A 22,318-nucleotide genomic window follows, 5' to 3' on the forward strand; every position below is an offset into this window, starting at 1 on the left:
ATATATATATATATATATATATATATATATATATATATATATATATATATATATACACACATACAAACACAGTGGATATAAAAAGTCTATACACCCCTGTTAAAATGGATGGCAGATTTTTGTGATGTAATAAAATTAAAATCATGTCAGAATTCATTTCCACCCTCAGTGTAAAATTACAATGTATAAAAATTATGTGAAAGACAATCAGAAACATTTTAGTGAAAAATAGGAAAAATAAAAAACTTACAGTAACCTGGTTGCGTAAGTGTGCACACTCCTAAACTAATACATTGTTGAAGCACCTTTTGATTATATTGCACCACTCAGAGTGGCACATCTTGACTTTGCAATATTTTCCAACACTTTCTTGCAAAAACATTCTAGATACATCAAATTGTAAAAAAAAAAATCTCCTGTGCACAGCCTGCTTCAGGTCACCCCAAAGATTTGTAGTTGGATTCAGGTTTAGGCTCTGGCTAGGCCATTCAAAAACATTGGTCATCTTTTGGTTAAGCCATTCCTTTGTTGATGTATGCTTTAGCTCACTGTCATGCTAAAAGGGGAAATTCCTTTTCATCTTCAGCTTGCTAGCAATCACCTGAAGGTTTTGCACTAAAATCGAGTGGTATTTGTAGCTATACATGATTCCCTCCACCTTGATAAACACCCCAGTTCTGGCTGAAGAAAAGCAGCCCTAAAGCATGCTGCCACCACTATGCTTCACTGTGGGTATGGTGTTCTTTTGGTGATGTGCTTTTTCTTTGCACCAAACATACCTTTTGGAATTGGTCTCATCAGACCATAACACATTTTGCCAAATAGGTTGGGGTGATGTAGTAGAGCTTGGATGGTTTTTTTTTTTTTTTTTTTGTGAGAAAGGGCTTCAGTCCATTCACTCAGTAGTTCATCAGCACTACAACATAGTTCATTCAGCCCATAGTGCAGACATGTGAAGAATATGGGAGATTGTTGTCACATTCAGAGAGTAATCAGAACTTGTCAGATAGTCCTGCAGCTCCTTTAATATTGCCATAGGTCTCATGGCAAGGTTTTTGTCTTTTGTCATATATATATATGTACACACACACAGTACTAGTCAAACGTTTGGACACACCTTCTCCTTCAGTGTTTTTTCTTTATTTTTATTGTTTTCAACATTGTATATTAATACTGAAGAGATCCAAACTGAAAGAACATGTATGGAATTATGTAGTAAACAAAAAAGTGTTAAACAACCCAGAATATGTTTTATATTTTAGATTGTCCAAAGTAGCTACATTTAGCTTTGGCAGCTTGGCACACTCATGCCATTCTCTCATCAGATTCATAAGGTAGTCACCTGGAATGGTTTTCAATTCACAGGTGTGCCTTGTCAAGGGTTAACGTCTAAAGACTTACCTCTTACCTCTTCATTAAATTAGCACTTTCACAAAAAAATCACCTCCCCAACAGAATTTTGGACTGATGGTATTCCTAGCTTGTGACCTAGCGAGCCATTATCAGAATGTATTTTTGATAGACTTCAAAGCATTATTGTAAGTCGCTCTGGATAAGGGCATCTGCCAAATGCCGTAAATGTAAATGTAATTTATGACATTTCTTGACTTCTTAATTTGCTTTAGACCATCAGTTGTCTTGTGCAGAGGAAGGGTGGGTACAGAGTCAATAGCCCTCTTAGTGCTACTACATTAATCATTACCTTAAGAAATGAAGGTCAGTCAATCTGAAAAATTTCAAGAACTTTGAATGTATCCCCAAGTGCAGTCGCCAAAACCATCAAACGCTATGATGAAACTGGCTATCATGAGGACAGTCCCAGGAAAGGAAGACCAAGAGCTACCTCTGCTGCAGAGGATAAGTTTATTAGAATTACCAGCCTCAGAAACCGCCGAATTACAGCACCTCTGATTACAGCCCACATAAATGCTTTTCGGACTTCGAGTGACAGACATATTTCAATATCCATTGTTCAGAGGAGACTGCGTGAGTCAGGCCTTCATGGTCGAATTGTGGCAAAGAAACCATTACTTCAGAAGAACAAGAAGATGAGACTTGCTTGGGCCAAGAAAAACAAGGAATGGACATTTAGATCAGTGGAAAACTGTCCTTTGGTCTGATGAGTCCAAATTTGAGATTTTTGGTTCCAAACGCTGTGTCTTTGTTAGACGTAGAGAGGGTGAACGGACGGTTCCTGAATGTGTGGTTCACACTGTGAAGCATGGAGGAGGAGGTGTGATGGTGTGGGGGTGCTTTACTGGTGACACTGTTGGTGACTTAACCAGCATGGCTACCGTAGCATTTTGCAGAGACATGCCATCCCATCTGATTTGCACTTAGTGGGGCCATCATTTGTTTTCCAACAGGACAATGACCCCAAACACACCTCTAGGTTATGTAAGAGCTATTTGTCCAAGAAGGAGAGTAATGGAGTGCTGCATCAGATGACCTGGCCTCCACAATCACCTGATCTAAATCCAGTTGAGATGGTTTGGGATGAGTTGGACCGGAGAGTGAAGGAAAAGCTGCCAACAAGTACTCAACACCTCTGGGAACTCCTTCAAGATTGTTGGAAAACCATTTCAGGTGACTACCTTATGAGGCTGACTGAGAGAATGCCAAGAGTGTGCAAAGCTGTCATCAAAGCAAAAGGTGGCTACTTTGAAGAACTGAAAATATAAAACATAATAATATATATAGAAATATAAAATATTCTGGGTTATTTAACACGTTTTTGTTTACTACATAATTCCATATGTGTTCTTTCATAGTTTGGATGTCTTCAGTATTAATATACAATGTTGAAAACAATAAAAATAAAGAAAAAAACATTGAATAAGAAGGTGTGTCCAAACTTTTCACTGGTACTGTATGTGTGTGTATGTGTATGTGTGTATGTATATGTATATATATACATACATACATATACATACACGCACACACACACACACACTGATCAGCCATAACATTAAAACCACTGACAGGTGAAGTGAATAACATACATAATAAATTACAATGGCATCTGTGAAGGGGTGGGATATATTAGGCAACAAGTGAACAGTCAGTTCTTAAAGTTGTTGTGTTGGAAGCAGGAAAAATTGGCAAGTGTAAGGATCTGAGCAACTCTGACAAGGGCCAAATTGTGATGGCTAGACAACTGGGTCAGAGCATCTCAAACGGCAGGTCTTGTGGGGTGTTCCCGTTATGCAGTGGTTAGTACCTACCAAAAGTGGTCCAAGGAAGGACAACCTGACAGGTAAACAGGGTCATGGGTGCCCAAGGCTAATTGATGCGCATGGGGAGAGAAGGCTAGCCCATCTGGTCGAATCCCACAGAAGAGCTATTGTAGCACAAATTGCTGAAAAAGTTAATGCTGGCTATGATAGAAAGGTGCTGTGTATGGGGCTGCGTAGCCACAGACCGGTCAGAGTCCGAAAGTGCCTAGAGTGGGTATGTGAGCATCAGCATGCATGTGCGTCACTTACCTGGGGAAGAAATGGCACCAGGATGCACAATGAGAAGAAAGCAAGCTGGCCAACGCAGTGCGATGATCTGCTATGTTCTGCTGGAAAACCTTGGGTCCTGGCATTCATGTGAATGCTATTTTGACACATACCACCTACCTAAACATTGTTGCAGACCAAGTACACCCCTTCATGGCAACAGTATTCCCTAATGGCAGTGGCCTCTTTCAGCAGGATAATGTGCCCTGCCACACTGCAAAAATTGTCCAGGAATGGTTTAGGGAACATGACAAAGAGTTCAAGGTGTTGACTTGGCCTCCAAATTTTCCAGATCTCAATCCATTCACGCATTTGTGGGATGTGCTGGACAAACAAGTCCAATCCATGGATTCCCCACCTCACAACTTACAGGACTTAAAGGATCTGCTGCAAATGTCTTTGTGCCACATACCACAGCACACCTTCACAGGTCTTGGAGAGAGAGAGAGTCAGGTCCATAAGTATTTGGACAGAGTGGACCATTTGGACCATCTGGACCTCCATTTTCGCCTGGTGTGGCCTATTTCCTTGTTATTTCATGACTTCAGGAGATAAAAGGTCTGCAATTTGCATTTGGTTGCTATTCATGGGAACTTTCAATATCTGGTGTGGATACAAGTGATGGAGGCCATCATTAGGCTGAAAAAAACAAAACAGACCTATCAGCAGACCTATAGCAGAAACTTTAGGAGTGGCCAGATTTTGTACATTCCTTAAAAAGAAGGAATGCATTGGCGAGTTCAGCAACACCAAAAGGCCTGAAAGACCACAGTAGACAACTAAAGTAGATGAATGCAGAATTCTTTCCTTGTTGAAGAAAAACCCCATCACAACATTTATCCAAGTCAAGAACAAGAGGTAGGCCACTGGTAACACTCAAGAACAGAAAGGCCATATTAGACTTTGCTAAAAACCTCTAAACAAAAAAAAAAAAAACAAACAAACAAAAAAAAGCTTGACCAATTCTGATATAAGATTAAACTAATAGGACAGCGCATCACAGTACAGATGGATAATAACCAAAAACATATCGCAAAAGCAACCCAAGGGCTTCTTAAGGCAAAGAAATTAAATGCTCTTAAATGTCTGACGACCTCAACCCAATTGGGCATGCTTTTCACTTACTGAAGACAAAACTGAAGGCAAAAAGACCCACAAATAAGCAGCAACTGAAAGCAGCTACAGTAAAGGCCTAGCAAAGCATCTCAAGGGAGGAAACTCAGCATGTCCATGGGTTCCAGATTTCAGGCAGTCATTGACTGCAAAGGATTTGCATCCAAGTATTAAAAATAATCCTAATATTTATGATTGTTAGTTTGTCCAATTACCTTTGAGAATGTGAAAATGGAGAGACTCTGTAAAATATATATATATATATATATATATATATATATATATATATATATATATATATATATATATATAAAACATTATGGCCACCTGCCTAATATTGTGTTGGTCCCCCTTTTGCTGCCAAAACAGCCCTGACCCATCGAGGCATGGACTCCACTAGATCGCTGAAGGTGTGCTGTGGTATCTGGCACAAAGACGTTAACAGCAGATCCTTTAAGTCCTGTAAGTTGCAAGGTGGGGCTTCCATGGATCGGACTTGAAGGCCAGCACACCCTGCAGATGTTCGACTGGATTGAGATCTGGGGAATTTGGAGGCCAAGTCAACACCTTGAACTCTCTGTCATGTTCCTCGAACCATTCCTGAACAATTTTTACAGTGTGGCAGGGCACATTATCCTGCTGAAAGAGGTCACTTCCATTAGGGAATACCGTTGCCATGAAGGGGTGTACCTGGTCTGCAACAATGTTTAGGTAGGTGGTATGTGTCAAAATAGCATCCACATGAATGCCAGGACCCAAGGTTTTCCAGCAGAACATTGCCCAGACACACACTCGGCCTTCCACATGATGTAAAAGAAAATGTGATTTATTGGACCAGGCCACCTTCTTCCATTGCTCCATTGTCCAGTTCTGATGCTCACCTGTCCATTGTAGGCACTTTTGGCAGTGGATAGAGGTCAGCATTGGCACTCTGACAGGTCTGTGGCTACACAGCCCCATACGCAGTAAGCTGCACTGTGTGTTCTGACACCTTTCTATCGTTGCCAGCTTTGACTTTTCAGCAATTTGTGCTACAATAGCTCTTCTCTGGGATCAGACCAGACGGACTAGCCTTCACTCCCCATGCGCATGAGTGAGCCTTGGGCACCCATGACCCTGTCGCTAGTTCACCGGGTGTCCTTCCTTGGACCACTTTTGGTAGGTAACACCCCACAAGGCCTGCCGTTTTAAAGATGCTCTGACCCAGTCATCTAGCCATCACAATTTGGCCGTTGTCAGAGTCTCTCTAATCCTTACGTTTGCACATTTTTCCTGTTTCCAACACATCAACTTCGAGAACCGACTGGTCACTTGCTGCCTAATATATCTCAACCCTTGACAGGTGCTACTGTAATGAGATAATCAATATTATTCACTTCACCTGTCAGTGGTCGTAATGTTATGTCATAGGACAAAGGTGATCAGTTAGAATAATTTTGTATTGATTTGCAGTGATCCTTACCTCTAAGGGGACATGTGAAGACAAACCACACCAACAAAACACCTCATACAGCATAGCAGAACCACCTGTTTTCCTTTTATTTGTCACCTGTGTGTTTGTGTATATTGTTGCTTGTTAGAAAGTGTCTTGAAATGGCACTGCATGACATCACTAAAATTTTTGTATCTAGGTGCTAAACCTAGAAAGAGGAAGACCTTTGCAATTCCAGGGCGAAGAAGAGACAAGGATACAGATTCCACGTAAATGAAAACTATCTTTTTTTATATGCTCTGTATTGTGGTCAGTTACCTCTCTAAATAATTTATTGCATTTAGTAATTTAATACTTTGGCTGTATGAATTAACTAGACATGTTTTATGTAATACTAGCATTCATTTATTATTTAAGTAATTTGTAATTAGGATTTCTTTTTCTTTTAACTCTTTTAACTAGTGAATCTACAGAAGTTGAAACTACTGTGAGTATTCCTTTTGATTTTTTTCTTTTTTAGATATTTGTGAAGCAATGCCTAAATTACACCGATTGTGTGGAGTGCTTTCCTTTGCCATTTTGTATTAATATCAACACTGAATTTAAGACTTAAATAAGAATGTAAAAATATGTAAATGTTGGGCTATGAGTAATATAAAATGAATGAATACAGAGAAAAGAAAAATAAAATATTACATTACAAACCTACAGGAACGGTGCAGGCAGTAGACTTTTGATTAAAATGTCTATCAGCTCACTTTTTTCATATATTAAGCTGATTAATTCTTGTAATGTATGACTGCATGAATATAAACAGAATTTTTTAATTTTATCTTTTGCACAGAACACTGCCAATGGAGCTCCCGCAGATATCTATGGACCCATAGATTTTCAAAATGCTGTGAGTTGTGGCCAAATGTTGCCAAATTGTGTATACAGTCAGGTCCATATGTATTTGGACAATGACACAATTTTTGTAATTTTGCTTCTGTTCACCACCACAATGGATTTGAAATGAAACAATCAAGATGTGATTGAAGTGTAGACCTTCAGGTTTAATTCAAGGGGTTTAACAAAAATATTGCATTAACCATTTAGGAATTACAGCCATTTTTTACATAGTCTCTCCTTTTTCACAGGCTCAAAAGTAAGTGGACAATTGACTGATAAGCAGTTTCATGGCTAGGCTCAGCCTGTTTGCCTGTTGTTTAATGACAGATTAAGGAGATAAAAGGTCTGGCGTTGAATTTGCATTAATTGCATGTCAAGAACACTCTGGGAGAGGGAGGTGTATCATTGTCAAAGCCTAGGTGTGGCAGTCATGGCCTAATGGTTAGAGAGTCTGCCTTGTAACCCGAAGGTCATGGGTTTGAGTCTCTTCCACCCTCAATACCAAGACTGAGGTGAGACCCTTGAGCAAGGTGCCAAACCCCCACCTGCTCCCCAGGCACCGCAGCAAAAAAGGCTGCCCACTGCTCCGGGTGTGTGTTCACGGTGTGTGTGTGCACTTGGATGGGTTAAATGCAGAGCACAAATTCTGAGTATGGGTCACCATACTTGGCCACACTTCACTTTCACTTTACAAACAAGAGATGCCTTCATGAATGTAAATACAGATGTTTTACCTCAAGATGCAAACCACTGGTAACACTCAAGAACAGAAAGGCCAAATTAGACTTTGCTAAAAAAAAATATCTAATATTAACTTGTAACAGAATGATGGGAAGAGAAGAGTATGGAAAAGGAAAGGAAAGGCTCATGATCCAAAGCATACCACATCATCTGTCAAACATGTGAAGTGTTATGACATGGGCATGTATGGCTGCCAATGGAACTGGGTCACTGGTGTTTATTGATGAAGTGACTGCTGATAGAAGTAGTAGGATGAATTCTGAAGTGTATAGATCTATACTTTCTGCTCAGATTCAGTTGAATGCAGACTTCAGGCAGTCATTGACTGCAAAGGATTTATTAAATCCTAAATAATAAGCCTAATATTTATGATTGTTAGTTTGTCCAATTACTATTGAGCCTATGAAAATGGAGGGACTCTATAAAAATGGCTGTAATTCCTAAACGGTTAATGCAATATTTTTGTTAAACTCCTTGAATTAAAGCTGAAAGTCTACACTTCAATCACATCTTGATTGCTTCATGTCAAATCCATTGTGGTGTACAGAGGCAAAATTATAAAAATTGTGTCACTGTCCAAATACTTATGCACTTGACTGTATAATAATGAATGAATATTTGTGGGAGTAAAATAGTATTAATGTATTGTTTAATCTGCACTGTTTTGTCCTAGAATGTACCTCAGGTGGATGAAGAGGGTTTCTGTATCAGACCGGAATTCAATGAAAATGATATCCTTTATCCATGGCTATCTGCTATTAGTTTTAAAGCCATACTGATTCTGTCATACTGATTACTTATAGGTATATGTGTTTATAGTTATTGTGATGTTGCCATTAGCTGATATATAAGACTACATAGGAGTTGTTCAAAATATGTTATGGCCTCAAAAATATTCAGTTTTGTGGAATATTTTCAATATATTCAGTCAGTCTGAGGCTTTATCTGGGAAACATGCATGATTCTGCTACTTTTAGCAACATAAACAAGCTACAGCACCATGCTTTCTAAAAAGTGTACTGTATGTGTCACTTAATATGTAATCATCTGTTCTGTGTCTCCATACATTCACAAAACACTTCATTGGGAACACTATAATAATACTAGGTAGGGCCTCTCTTTGCCCTCAGTTCTTCACAGCATGACACTGAGTGTGCTTTAAGTTGTTCTATCTTGAATTTATTCTCTACTGGTAAGGTAGGATTCTGACTTTTGTGTACTTTCTACTTGGCTCAGTTGGATCTATATTCCTGCCACTAGAATTGTTGATTCTTTAGTGGTGTTTGGAATTGTCTTTTGAATTGAATTGCTAATCGAGTAGTTTCAGTCTCCCTTAAGATATGAATTGTGGGCAGAGCTTACTAAGGTTATCTGCTCCAGACACTGTGTCTATAGTGGTCAGAAGCATATTCTGCAATGGTTAGAAGCATAAATTTAGATAGAAAGTGTTAAGTTTAATAGTGTTTGTTACCTCTTCTTGTTCAGTTAGTGTTACCAGTTCCCTCTCAGACCTACTTAAACTCACCTCACTCCTCACTACTAAAACTTCCACCTCACTCTTGACTAGGCTCTGGACATGTGTCTCAAGTCTATTTCTGTCATCACATCTCACAGACCCAGAAGCTTTAATCCACAAACCAGAGGCTGAACTACCAGTAACCTCATCAACCCTCTCAAACAGCGGTGGTAGGTGGGCTCTGGAACTGCCAGTCTGCTGTAAAGAAAGCTGATTCTTGACTTTCTGGCACTAACTGAGAAATGGATATCTCTTTAGAACTCACCTACACCAGCTGCTCTATCCTCTGCTTACGCTTAGTCTCACACTCCATGAGTGGCAGGAGTGGTACAGGTTTGCTGCTGTCTCGGAGATGGAGAAATGGACACACTCCTCAGTCTCTTCTCTACTGACAGCACCCCTCTCACTGTCCTCGGAGACTTCAGCCTCATCTCCGACAAGCTCAAATCCTCTTGCGTTCTCCCTCTTCAGCATTCCTTCTCCCTGACATTTAACAGCTGCCCTCCCACTCACAAGGGAGGTCTTCAGCCACCCCTCTCCAGCTACAGACATAAATGCTACCCCGCTTCACATCTCTGATCATCACTTGGTATCCTTCACCATCACCTTCCCTATCCTGCCTAAAATCAGCTATCACTATTTCTCTCCCACTCACAGAAACCTCCGCTCTATCTCCCCTTCCTCCAAAGCTTCCTGCACCCTCCTTTTCCTCCCTTCCATTGGTGTTAGCCACTTTCCTCTCCTCACTTTCCTCATCCATGGACCGTCTCTTCTGAACTGAACTGAACTTCCGCTAAGACTGTCTTCTACAACAAAGCCCTAGAAACTTATGCACAAGATCCTCGCAAGCTCCACAACATCTTTTCTTCACTACTTAACCCGCCGGCTCCTCCTGCTCCATCCTCCCTGACTGCTGAAGACTTTGCCACCTTTTATGATGGGAAGATTGAAAAAATCTGCCAGACCTTCATTCCTACCTCACACACTCAGGGTTCCCCTTCTCTTTCTCTGGCACTTTTTTCTAATCTGCAAGAGAAGAGATCCTGCAAGTCATCTTGTCCTGCAATCTTACCACCTGTCCATTGGATCCAATCCTTTCTACAATGCTCCAGACCATCTCACAAGACCTCTTTCCCCTCATCAGTACTATCAGTATTCAATGGCTCCATTAAATCTGGTGTTATATCAACTGCATTCAAGAGCAAGGGTTATTCCCATCCTGAAGAAAACCACTCTGGATCCCTCAGACATCAACAACTACTGATCAGCATCACTTTTCTCTTTTCTTTCTAAAATCCTCGAATGAACTTTCTACAATCAACTGTCTCTATATTTCTCACAGAACAACCTCCAAGATCCTAACCAGTCTGTCTTTAAAGCAGCACATTCCGCAGAGACTGCCCTTTTAAAACTGTCATCTGTCCTCATCCTCCTCAACCTTTCAGCAGCGTTTGACACAGTCAACCACAAGACACAGTCAACCACATCCTCATGAGTCTCAGAATTTGTGGCACAGCATGGCAATGGTTTGCTTCCTACCTGGAAGGTTGGTTATTTAAGGTGACGTGGAGGGGATCCACATCTGCTCCACGCAGACTCTCCACTGATATCCCACAAGGCTCAGTACTTGATCTTCTTCTGTTCTCCCACTATACTTGATCTCTTGGCGAGGTCATATCCTCACATTGGTTTTCATACCACTGCTATGCGGATGACACTCAAGTCCTTCCCTCCCTCAGACACTCTTGTTTCTGCTCTGATCTCCGCATGTCTTGCAGACATCTCATCATGGATGGCAGTTCATCAGCTGAAACTTAACCCCAGCAAAACTGAACTGCTGTTCATCCCAGATGATTTATCCCCACATCAGGATCTTGTGATCTCCCTGGACAATTCTCTGGTCTCACCTTCGGTCACTGCACACAACCTTGGGGTAACCATGGACAATCTACTGTCCTTTTCCTCACAAATTGCTCATCTGCCACACTCATGTTGATTTCTTCTTTACACAACCAGAAGGATTTGTCCATTTCTATCCACACAGGCCACTCACATTCAGTCCCTTGTCATTTTGAGACTGGACTACTGCAACTCGCTTCTGGCAGGTCTACCTCTGAGCACCATTTGACCTCTGCAACTGATCCTGAATGCAGCTGCATGACTTGTTTTCAACCTTCCTAAGTTCTACCATACCACCCCATTACTATCCTCCCTCCACTGGCTTCCTGTAGTAGCCCGCATCAGATTTTAAACACTGATGCTTGCTTACAAAGCCAAAAAGTGACCAGCACCCACTTACCGCAAAGCACTTATCACACCCCGCACTGCACCACGCTTCCTCTGATCCTCTAGCACTGCTTGTCTGGTCCCACCATCTCTCAGGTTACAAGAAAGGCATGCATCAAGACTCCTCTCTGTTCTGGCACCTAGGTGTCCAAACAGCTGAGTCAATGGCAGTCATCAAACTGCATCTTAATACCTACCTCTTCAGGAAGTACTTAAATTAGCACTTTAATTTTAAAAAGTTATGCTGTCTGTATGCTTTTTTTACTATACTATCTCCCCAATAGACTTTTTGGCTGATAGTATTCTTAGTCCATAACCTAGCGAACCAGTATCAAGATGTATTTATTGATGGAGACTTCAAAGCACTTCTGTAAGTTGCTGTGGATAAGGGAGTCTGCCAAATGCCATGAATGTAAATTTAACGCATGGATTCCACAAGATGTTGGAAACATTCCTTTGAGATTCCTGCACATTTTTCAGGTGCACTTTAATGCTGCAAATCTCTCGTTCTACCACACCCCAAACATGTTTTATTGGATTCAGATCTGGTGACTGAGAAGGTCACTGAAGAATATTCAACTCATTGTCATATTCATGACACCAGATTAAGACGAATTTTGCTTTGTGACATGGTGCATTATCATGCTGGAATTAGCCATTAGAAGATGGGTAAATTGTGGCAATGAAGGGATGCACATAGTCAGCAACAATACTCAAATAGGATGTGGCATTCAAGCAATGAATGGTTGTTATTAAAGTGTGCCATGAAAACATTCCCCACACCAGTACACCACCTCCAATAGCCTGAACTGTTGACACAAGGCAGGTTGGGTCCATGGATTCATGCTGTTGTTGCCAAATTCTGATCCTACCATCTGTGTGCCTCAGGAGAAAGTGAGATTCATCAGACCAGGCTATGTTTTTCCGTTCTTCAGCTGTACAGTTTTGGTGAGCCTGTGCCCACTACAGCCTCAGCTTTCTGTTCTTGGCTGCCAGAAGTGGAACCCGACGTGGTCTTCTGAGGTTGTAGACCATCCACCTCAAGGTTCATTGTCTGTTATCAGGTAAACCTAGGTCACCTTGTGGCTACACGGTTACTAATTTGTTGCTGTACACAATTTGTCAGCCCTCTTCTACTCCATGTATCAGTGGACAGGGACCATCACTGACCAGATAATATGGGTGGATCATTGTCAGGACTACAGAAACACTGACATATGGTAGTGGCATGCTTTGTGGGTGTTGTGATGCAGCAGTTTTGCTGGGATTTTTAAACACCTCAGTGTTCGTTCACCAGCCAAAAATATAAACAGCTGTTCTGTTGAAACTCTGATGAATGGCTAGAAGATGATTAACACAGATTGTGCATGCGAAAAAGAGTTAAGGTTTCTAACTGCACACATACAAGCTGGACTAACAAGGTAGATGTGTCTAATAAAGTGGCCAGTGTGCTTACAGCAATGCTGCTCTTTCTAGTTAACTTGAACTTACTAAAATGCCACTACAATGTTGGTGTCACTGGTGTGCTGAGAATGGTTCACCCCCCAAATAATATCTGGCCAATGGAGCTATTTGTACCTAATAAGCTGGCACTATATACACAAACATATATATATATAAATATATATATGTCCAGCATGATTCCTTAATGATTCTATCTACATACCAAAGACAACAACTCTTCATCCAGTGATTCAGATGAAGAAGATGAACGTAGAAAATTTCATGTGGAAATCAAACCTGTACAGCCCAACAGTGGCACACAGCAGCACAAAGCCACCATAGATGAGCTGAAGGCTTCTATTGGAAACATAACCCTTTCCCCCTCTGCTACGGTAAGACATACACACATGCACATTGCTGTTATTGGCTGTTCAGCCCCACTCCACACTCTCTCTCTCACACTCTTTCCCTCATTATCTCTATGGCCCTCCATTTTCCATTGACTGTAATGCAAATAGATGACAGTACATCTCACTCTCTCATTTTTCTCCCCTAGGCCTGCACTAATTTGGAGCAGTCATATGCTCGTCATGAGCTGTAAGTTCAGGGTCAGAGAGTTTAGTGGCAATGTTGCTTGCAGGCGCTTTCTCAATGATCATAGTTGATGTTTCCAACAATGCTATCCATTTAGCATATCTTGCTGCTGTCTCAGGTTGAGCCTGTCCCATTGACAGGAGTGTGTGGATGACATATGGACATTTAATGTGAACGTTTTGGTCCATCGTGATAGGGAGAATTTGCTGAACCACCAGGTATGTGGCTTGGGCAGCTCTTAAACATGACCCCCATCCTAGGGCTACCAGATCCATCCATGCTGAATAATAGCCCACAGGCTTGTGTTGATCTCCCCATTCTTGACAGAGTATACTTTTCATGAATCCATTTTCCTTGTGTACAAAAACAGTGAAATGTTTTCTTTGTTTTGGCCTGGAACTGACACCTAGTGTTGGTTGAACCCAGAAAAGAGAGCTTTCACCTTAGTATGGAGCACAGTGTTTTGAATAGCAGTGCTTTCTCATGTAGCATCTGTCTGTGTCTTGGTGTCAGCTTTTGTCCCAGATAAATCACTTCCTGTTTGACCATTCAGCTTTTCTCCTGCTGGCTTTGTGTCCCTTTCTTGCTAGGAAATCCAAAAGTGTTTGAACATCCTTTTTGTTTTGTTCCTTTGTTTCTGAAGCAATCAGGTGAGACAGGTTGCTATCTCCATTAAATGTTTCCTCAATGTCTGATGGTACAGAGTTGGAGAGTTGTGTAGCCCTTGTGGCAGGTGTGTCTAGACTGTGAAAGCCAGCTATGGTTGACCGTCTTGGTGTAGTGGGACTGACCAGAAGCCATTAGCCATGTCAAGGACTGAAAATCACTGATGTGTTTGAGGTAAAGAGTTCAGGATGGTGGCTTGGGCTGTTAGACTTTATAGACTTTATAGACTTGTTAGCTTCCCAATAATCTACCGTCAAACGAAAGTCTTTCTGTTCAGCAGATGAGGATGCTTTGAGAACAGGCCATATAGCTGAAATGGATGCACTTACAGCTTTTTTCAGAATGCCATTCTCTTTAAGCTCATTGAGGGCCAGCACCCCTTTTTCTGAGGCTTGTCAGCTGATGGGGTACTGTCTTGAAAATGGAGGTGCACTGCTTAACCTTTTCCATTCCACCCAAGTCTTGTTTCATTCTTGGATTTAGTCCAGATTGGATGGTCATGGAACACAGTAGCTTCTGTTTCCACACTTCTGAGCTGCAGTGAGGGTTGTTTGTTCTTTGGGAAATCAATGGATTCAGCAGTGTCAATTATAATGTCCATTCCCAAAAGATTACCAGTGACTTTGCCCTGCCACACATGGGTATGTATAGTGCTGGGACCAGTGGTCAGGGGAAGTGCATCAGTCTTTGTGATTGAAAATCATGTGCCATCAGCTTCTGTGGCTAGAATTGTTTCTTCAGTCAGAGGAAATGCATATGTCTTGTCCACAGTGGTTATCTGTGCTCCCGTGTGCACAAGAAAGTCAAATGGTGTTTGTTGAATACCCACTAAAACTAATAAATACAAGCCATCTTCTTTTTGTTTGGGGGCAACAGAGAGGGGTGTTCTAAAAATTTGGATGTCAAGAAGTTGGCAGGCAGAAGCAGCTGAGAAGGGGAAGTACTGAATCACGCTAGTATCTGCCACACAGCCATGAGTTGAGAATGAAGGAAAACAGCAATGTAAAGAAGGACAAAAAACAGAAGGGAGCCGGAACCTGCCATTACTGCAAAAAACCCTGGGCACTGGGCCAGAGAATCCAGAAAGAAGAAAGGGGATGAAACCTGTGCTGCAGCCAGTGTGCCTCCTGCTGACAACATGGTGGAACAGTTCCACTCTCTTCCTGACTGCCTTCTGTTTTTTTCCTTCTTTACATTGCTGTTTTCCTTCATCCTCAACTCATGGCTGCGTGGCAGATACTAGCGTGATTCAGTACTTCCCCTCCTCATCTGCTTCTGCTTGCCGTGCAGCCAGACAGACTTGAAAGTTCATTGTACTCGTTCTGAGTTTGAGCAGCTCCTTGTTACCTTGAAGATGGTCCAATTTGTCTGAGTTGGGTCTTAAACAGAAGCACATTAATCCACTCACAGGCTTTAGAGCCCTTTAACCTAGTGCTTTTCCCCCCAAGTCTTCTGCAGATCAGATTTACCCCGAATACCACCCTTCTCTGTTTTAATGTCAAACTTGTCACATCTCTTACATACTGCACACTGACAGAGTTTGCATTTATGCTTTCCAGGCTGTTTTGTGGCACAAGTGTGGTTATGGTTCATTCCATCCAGCAGGTCAGCAGGTCATTCAGATTGATCCTGGGTCACAGTCACCATAAAATTGTCTTGTACACCAGAATTCCAAATGCAAAAGGGTGGAAGGATAAATCTGGAGACAGGATCTTCAGAGTAGATGAATTTTTATTTGCAGAAAATTCTTGAGATGGAGAAATACAGGAGTGTAGTCAGAGTTTGGTTTCAGCCTTGTCACACAACTTGTCTCCCTTCCTGTTTAACTGAATGTGTGAAAGGCTACCCAATATATAACAAGTATTTTGATCATTTATGCAATAACATGTTCAGTGAGGTGTACCTCATTGTATGATAAAAGGGTCTTCACATGACAACATGTACCACTTATTTATCTCCTTATGTACATTCCAATCACTTATCTTATGGCATGACATATCAGGTCAGGACACCCTGGTACAGAATACACTCACAAATAATAAGAATCGGCATAAAGAGAATAAAACAGATTTTAAGCGTAAGAGAAAGTAAAGGAAAAATCAAAGAATTCCACACTACTAAATAAAAGCTAGGATTAACTTATGAAATATTTATGTGTCTGCCAAATGATCTGTACTCACTGTTGTGTTCTGTTTGTCTCTGAGCTTTCGATATCCTTAAACGATAAACATTGCAACCTTATTTATTTATTTATTTATTTATTTATTTTTTAAAATATGGTCATTTGTTTATTCCGTCATGCCCCATTTTGGATGGATGTGTTTCATGCTAACTGTTCCAGAGCTGTTTTGAATTATTTGGAATTTTTTCTTTCCATTCTTCATTTCCCTCTCTCTCCCTCCCTCCCTTGTACTGTTGACTTTTACGGCCCCCCTTTTTTTTGCAATTGATTGTATAGTAGCCCCTTCATTTAATCGGTGATTTTCCACCACTTATCAACAGAATATACTTGGATTTGTTTGTATCAGAATGTTATAGTTATATTTTATTTAGTTTTTGGTCTAATTCCAACTATGTTTAGATACATCACAATATTTCCATTCTTACATACCAAATGTCACCCCAAGTGTAGGAATATCAGATATTTTTTACTTTGTGGGGGCATTAGACTTTTACAACAACACCAAAAAAAACTTCACAAAACAACATCTTTATTTAAAAACAAGAGTGAAAAGGTTCCTTTTTGCTGACAGGTTAAGGTTAGGATTATGTTAAGGAGTAACATAGATACATTAAATATTATGTAAATGGAAGGCCCTCTCAAACATAGTAAAACAAACTTGTGTGTGCCCTGGGAGGGCTGTTTTCACTAAATGAATGTGGGGACACAATACTTCGTGTCCTCTGTTAAAGGAGTTATAACTTCTTTTTTCTCTCATTAATTAATGTTTTTTTCATTTCCAGGTCCACATGAGGAGAAACCAGTCCAGTGAGTATTCTTCTTTCCCTCCTCGCATTATTCCACTATCACTACTCTAAAGGTTTGTCTCTGGAAAGCACATGCTATTTTGAGTTCTCTTTCATTTTTCTTGGGCTCGCCTTCATTTCTCTTGCAAGCCTTCCAGAGCTAGCTCACCCCAATTAGAAACGTTTGTTACATTTCTTGTAGTACACGCTAGATAAGTGTGTAACTGTGGCTCTGTGAACCAAAGATAACTGCCACGGGTGGTGAGAATGATCTGGATACCTTTTTGTGCACATAGGCATGCATGCTGACACCTTCCAACAAAGTCAAAAAGTGTTATTTGACACATTATTTGCAGTAAATACCCCTGTCATACAGGTTGTTTTTCCCTGGAACCTTCTTGCTGGTTTGGCACTGGTTATGAATGAAAAGGAACTCTGGTGGTTATACAGTTTATAAGTTTATAGAAACACAGGTAACTAGCATTCTGTTTCACCCCTCCTAACTGCCAGGGGTGGTGAGAATCACCTGGATAACTGGACTAACTGTAAAGGTGTCCTAAATGATCAGCATACTGAAACAACTGGGATGTTAAACTTGCCAAGATTGGGTAGCAGCAGCAAAGACCTGGAGCAGCACACTTCCAAGTATTGTCCGTCTTTCCTCCATGATAGATGAACAGTTGGTCTGAGGATTGGACACTGCCATTCTGTCTAAATAATACTGTTGGTTGAGTACTTGGTCAGCTGATTGGTTTACAAAATTGTGTGATATGACTTTGGGTAGAAAACTCAGGTTTAGCCACAGGGTCACCCCAGAGTCATTTGGCCATTAACGCAAACAAGGTGAGCTTATTACCAAAGCATGCAGTTTTCCCACTCTTTTTGCTGATGTGCATGTTAGCAAAAAGGTCATTTTTACAGACACCCATTTCAGTTCAGGGCCTTACGAGACACCAGCAGATGACTTCTCCAGGGAGAACCACAGTCAAGTGCATTGACTTGACATTGGTGCAGAGTTCCATCTGTGCCTTAGCAAGTCTGTCCCATACAGCTCCCTTGCCAGTGAAGTTCTCCCCTCATACTATAGAACTATAGTAGTCCTTCCCAAAAGTATCCATTTTCTGAGTTACCATAGCCTTCCTGTCAGCTCAAACCAGTCTGGCCATTCTCCTCTGACCTCTCTCAACAAGGTTTTTCCTCCCACAGAAGTGCCACTTGCTGGATGTTCTTTCGTTTTTCACACCATTCTGTGTGAACTCATGTATGCGAAATACTCAAACCAGCCAGTCTGGCATCAACAATCATGGCATGGTCAAAGTAATTGAGATCACATTTTCCCCATTCTAATGTTTGATGTGAACATTACTTGACCTTGACCTGTATCTGCATATTTTATTTATTGCAGTACTGTCACATGATTGGTTGATTTGGAAAATTGCATTTACAAACCGGTATGTTCCTTAAAATGGCTGGTAAAAGATGGATAGGTAGGTAGACAGACAGACACGGACAGACAAACAAGATAGATAGATTGATAGATAGATAGAGACTGAGAGTAAGATGGCGGTGCGTGCAGACGCAATGGCTTTGCACTTCTCAATTCAGTGCTGTTTACTTCCTTTATTATTATTATTTTTAATAGTAAGTTATAGTACTGTTAGAGCTGCCAATACAAGCTAAGCTAATCACTCTCACCTGTGTCTCGCTAAGCCTTGTTTAGCACCACTATTTAAGTTCTAGTTTTTCAGTGTCTCACCATCAAGCTTTTGTTATAGTTGTCGTTTGTAGTCATGTGTGCTTCACTATTGGTTATAGTCTGTATGGCTCTTGCCTTGTATCCACAGTTCATGTTTATGTTCTTGTTTTCATGGTTTCTTTTGTTTTGGTTGTACTTTACACAATAAATTATCTGTACTTGCACCCGCCTCCATCTCCGTCTCGTGACAGAAAGCTTGCCCGACAAATGGATGCAGCAGATTTTTTTGGGTTCCAGCAGGGACTCCTAGAGAAAAACCACCTGATGTAGGAGCAGCAGGGATGGAGAGAATGGATAAACACCACACTGGAATGGTTCAAAGCCTGCTCCCTCAGGAAATTTTTTGAGGAAGGGGCCGCAGACCAGGCTAGAACCATCCCACCCTCCCTGCCCCACTGAGGATGTCATTCCGTGTCGTTGCTCAGCTGAGGACATCCCTCTACCCCTCTGTCGTGAAGAGGATGCCACTATGGCTCACGGCCTCACCAAGGGCATCACCCTGTCTCCCTGCTCCACCTCAGACATCACTACGCCACCCGGCTCCACTTCGGACGTCGCTCCTACTTTTTACTCCACTGAGGACGTTGCTCTGCCTCCTTTCTCCACTGAGGACGTCACTCAGCCTCCTTGTTTGGCTGAGGATGTCACTTTTGTTAAAGTTGTCGTTTATTGTCCTGTGTGCTTTAATAGTGCTTATAGTCTGTATGTCTCTTGCCTCATATCCAAAGTTCATATTTATGGTTTTTGTTTTCATGGTATATTTTGTTTTACTTGTACTTTACCCAATAAATTACCTGCACTTGCATCCACCTCCATCACGATCCCGTGACACCTCCAGAAACACCTCACTGTCTGAGGAGCTCAATCACTCAAAGCTAGGGCTGCACAATATATCAAAATTATAGAAATATTGCAAATGTAAATATCGCAATATGCATATCGCAAGGGCTTGCGATAACTGAATGATTTTAATATTTCAAAAAGTTATGAAAGGTCAAAGTTTTAGGGAGAAGCAGATAGCAGAGAATGCTTTCTTTTCCTCAAAAGAACATGAAACATGTATGTTGGTTATGTCATTTTTAGTTTAAAAAAATGTTTTATATATACATATATATTTATATATACATACATTTATATATACATTTTAGTAGTCAGGCACTCATTCTACAGATCATTGATGTCACATGCACACTCCAGGGTGTCAGTGCAAGGGAAGCCCCCGTCCCAGGCGGAATACCTGGAAGAGTCTTCAGAAACTGTGTTCATCACAATCTTCAATCTCTCTCTGTCCCAGTGCATTATCACAAAAAGCCTGAAATCCTCCACCATATTGCCAGTCCTAAAGAAGAAAGCCATAAGCTGCCTCAACAATTACAGGCCAGTTGCACTCACACCTAATGAAGTACCTGGAGAGACTGGTCCTAAGGTCTATCTTTAAGTCTACCCTACCACCCACACCAGTATGCCTAGACCAACACCAGTATGCCTGCAGAGACAACAATTCTACTGAAGACACCATTGCCACTGCCCTCCACATGACACTGTTCTATCTTAAATAGCAAGGGACATGTGCAAGGATGCCGTTCATTGACTATAGCTCTGTGTTTAATACAAACATCCCTAGCAGAATGGCTGCCAAATTACACAACCTGGGCATTAACCACCACTTGTGTCTGTGGATTAAGGACTTAGCGCTCAGATAACAATCTGGCACTCACCACCAAGAAAGGTCAGGTGGCATGACAGCATCCAGGCATGTACTATAAACTGACCCAGTACAATAATCACATGTGCAATACATTGAAGCAGTGCAATAATTACATTTGCAATACACTATACCAGTGCAATAACTGTGAATAATGTGAATGCAGGTGCATATGTGACTGTGTGCATGCATATGTGTGTGTTTTTCGCCATGCTTATTTCCTAGTATTTTTTAAATGTTTTACTGTATATATATTTTTATTATGTTTTATTTTGTTTTTGTATGAAAACACAGCTGAGTTTTTGCACCAGAATTGTGTACAATGACATTAAGGAAATTCTTTTCGATTCGATAGACACTTGGGTATGGAAGAGCAAAACTCATTTGCAAACCTTAAAATTAATTTTACTGAAAATGCTTTTAGGTCAAAACTGTTTAACCTATACCTTTTAATTAAAATAATTTTGGTTGTACTTGATCAGAACTGATAACTTTCATCCATAACTAAGCATAATTGGCACCTGGGAAACTCTTTAATAATCCATGTACATATGTAGAATGGATATAAAAAGTCTACACACCCCTGATAAAATGGCAGGTTTTTGTGAAGTAAAAGATCAACAATAATATAAATCATGTCAGATCTTTTCCCACCATTAATGTGCAGTTGCCAAGTAAACAAATAAAGTGAAAAATAAAATCAGAAACTTTTTATGGGCAAAAAGAAAATAAAACGATTTACAATAACCTAGATGCTTAAGTATGCACACCCCTGAACTAATACCATGGTGAAGCACCTTTTCAATTTTATTACACCACTCAGTCTTTTTGGGTGAGCGTCTATCAGCATGGCACATTTTGACTTGGCAATATTTTTCCACTCTTTCTTGCAAAAACATTGTAGATCCATCAAACTATAAGTGTATCTCCTGTGCACAGACTGCTTCAGGTCACCCCACAGATTTTTAGCTGGGTTCAGGTCTGGGCTCTGGCTAGGTCATTCAAAAACATTGATCATCTTTTGTTTAAGCCATTCCTTTGTTGATTTGGATGTATGCTTTGGGGCATTGTCATGGTGAAAGGTGAAATTCCTTTTCATCTTCAGCTTACTAGCAGACACCTGAAGGTTTTGCACTAAAATTGACTGGTATTTATAGCTATTTATTATTCCCTCCACCTTGATAAAAGCCCCAGTTCTGGCCGAAGAAAAGCAGCCCTAAAGCATGATGCTGCCGCCACCATCATCGGTATGGTGTTCTTTTGGCGATATGCTTTTTTTTGCACCAAACATACCTTTTGGAATTATGGAATTATTATACCTTTTGGAATTGGTCTCGTCAGACCATAAGACATTTTACCACATGGATTGAGGTGATTTAGTAGGGCTTGGATGTTTTTTGTGAGAAAGGGCTTCTGTCTAGATACCCTACCCCATAGCCCAGACATGTGAAGAATACAAGAGATTGTTGTCACATGCAGAGAGTAATCAGTACTTGTCAAATATTCCTGCAGCTCATTTAATGTTGCCGTTAGTCTCTTGGCAGCCTCCCTGGTAAGTTTTTGTATTGCTCTGTTTTGGAGGGATGTCCTGTTCTTGTTAATGTCACTCTGGTGCTCCATTTTCTCCACTTGTTGATGACGGCCTTCACAATGTTCCAAGGTACATATAATGTTTTGGAAATTTCTTTGTACCCCTCTCCTTATC

At 40.9% G+C, this 22,318-nt stretch overlaps 1 protein-coding gene across 6 annotated transcripts in view; it reads left to right on the forward strand.

Moving 5' to 3' along the window:
- fcho2 (FCH and mu domain containing endocytic adaptor 2) overlaps positions 1–22,318 on the forward strand; it is a 116,771-nt gene that overhangs the window by 79,556 nt on the left and 14,897 nt on the right. For all 6 annotated transcript variants that reach the window (XM_053230511.1, XM_053230513.1, XM_053230514.1 and 3 more), the window contains 6 exons: positions 6,248–6,317; positions 6,511–6,535; positions 6,893–6,949; positions 8,354–8,411; positions 13,145–13,317; positions 17,150–17,174. In XM_053230511.1, the coding sequence (XP_053086486.1) occupies positions 6,248–6,317; positions 6,511–6,535; positions 6,893–6,949; positions 8,354–8,411; positions 13,145–13,317; positions 17,150–17,174 (408 nt within the window). The remainder of the gene's footprint in view (positions 1–6,247; positions 6,318–6,510; positions 6,536–6,892; positions 6,950–8,353; positions 8,412–13,144; positions 13,318–17,149; positions 17,175–22,318) is intronic.

The sequence above is a fragment of the Pangasianodon hypophthalmus genome, chromosome 27, assembly GCF_027358585.1.
Source record: "Pangasianodon hypophthalmus isolate fPanHyp1 chromosome 27, fPanHyp1.pri, whole genome shotgun sequence".
Taxonomy (NCBI): Eukaryota; Metazoa; Chordata; class Actinopteri; order Siluriformes; family Pangasiidae; genus Pangasianodon; species Pangasianodon hypophthalmus.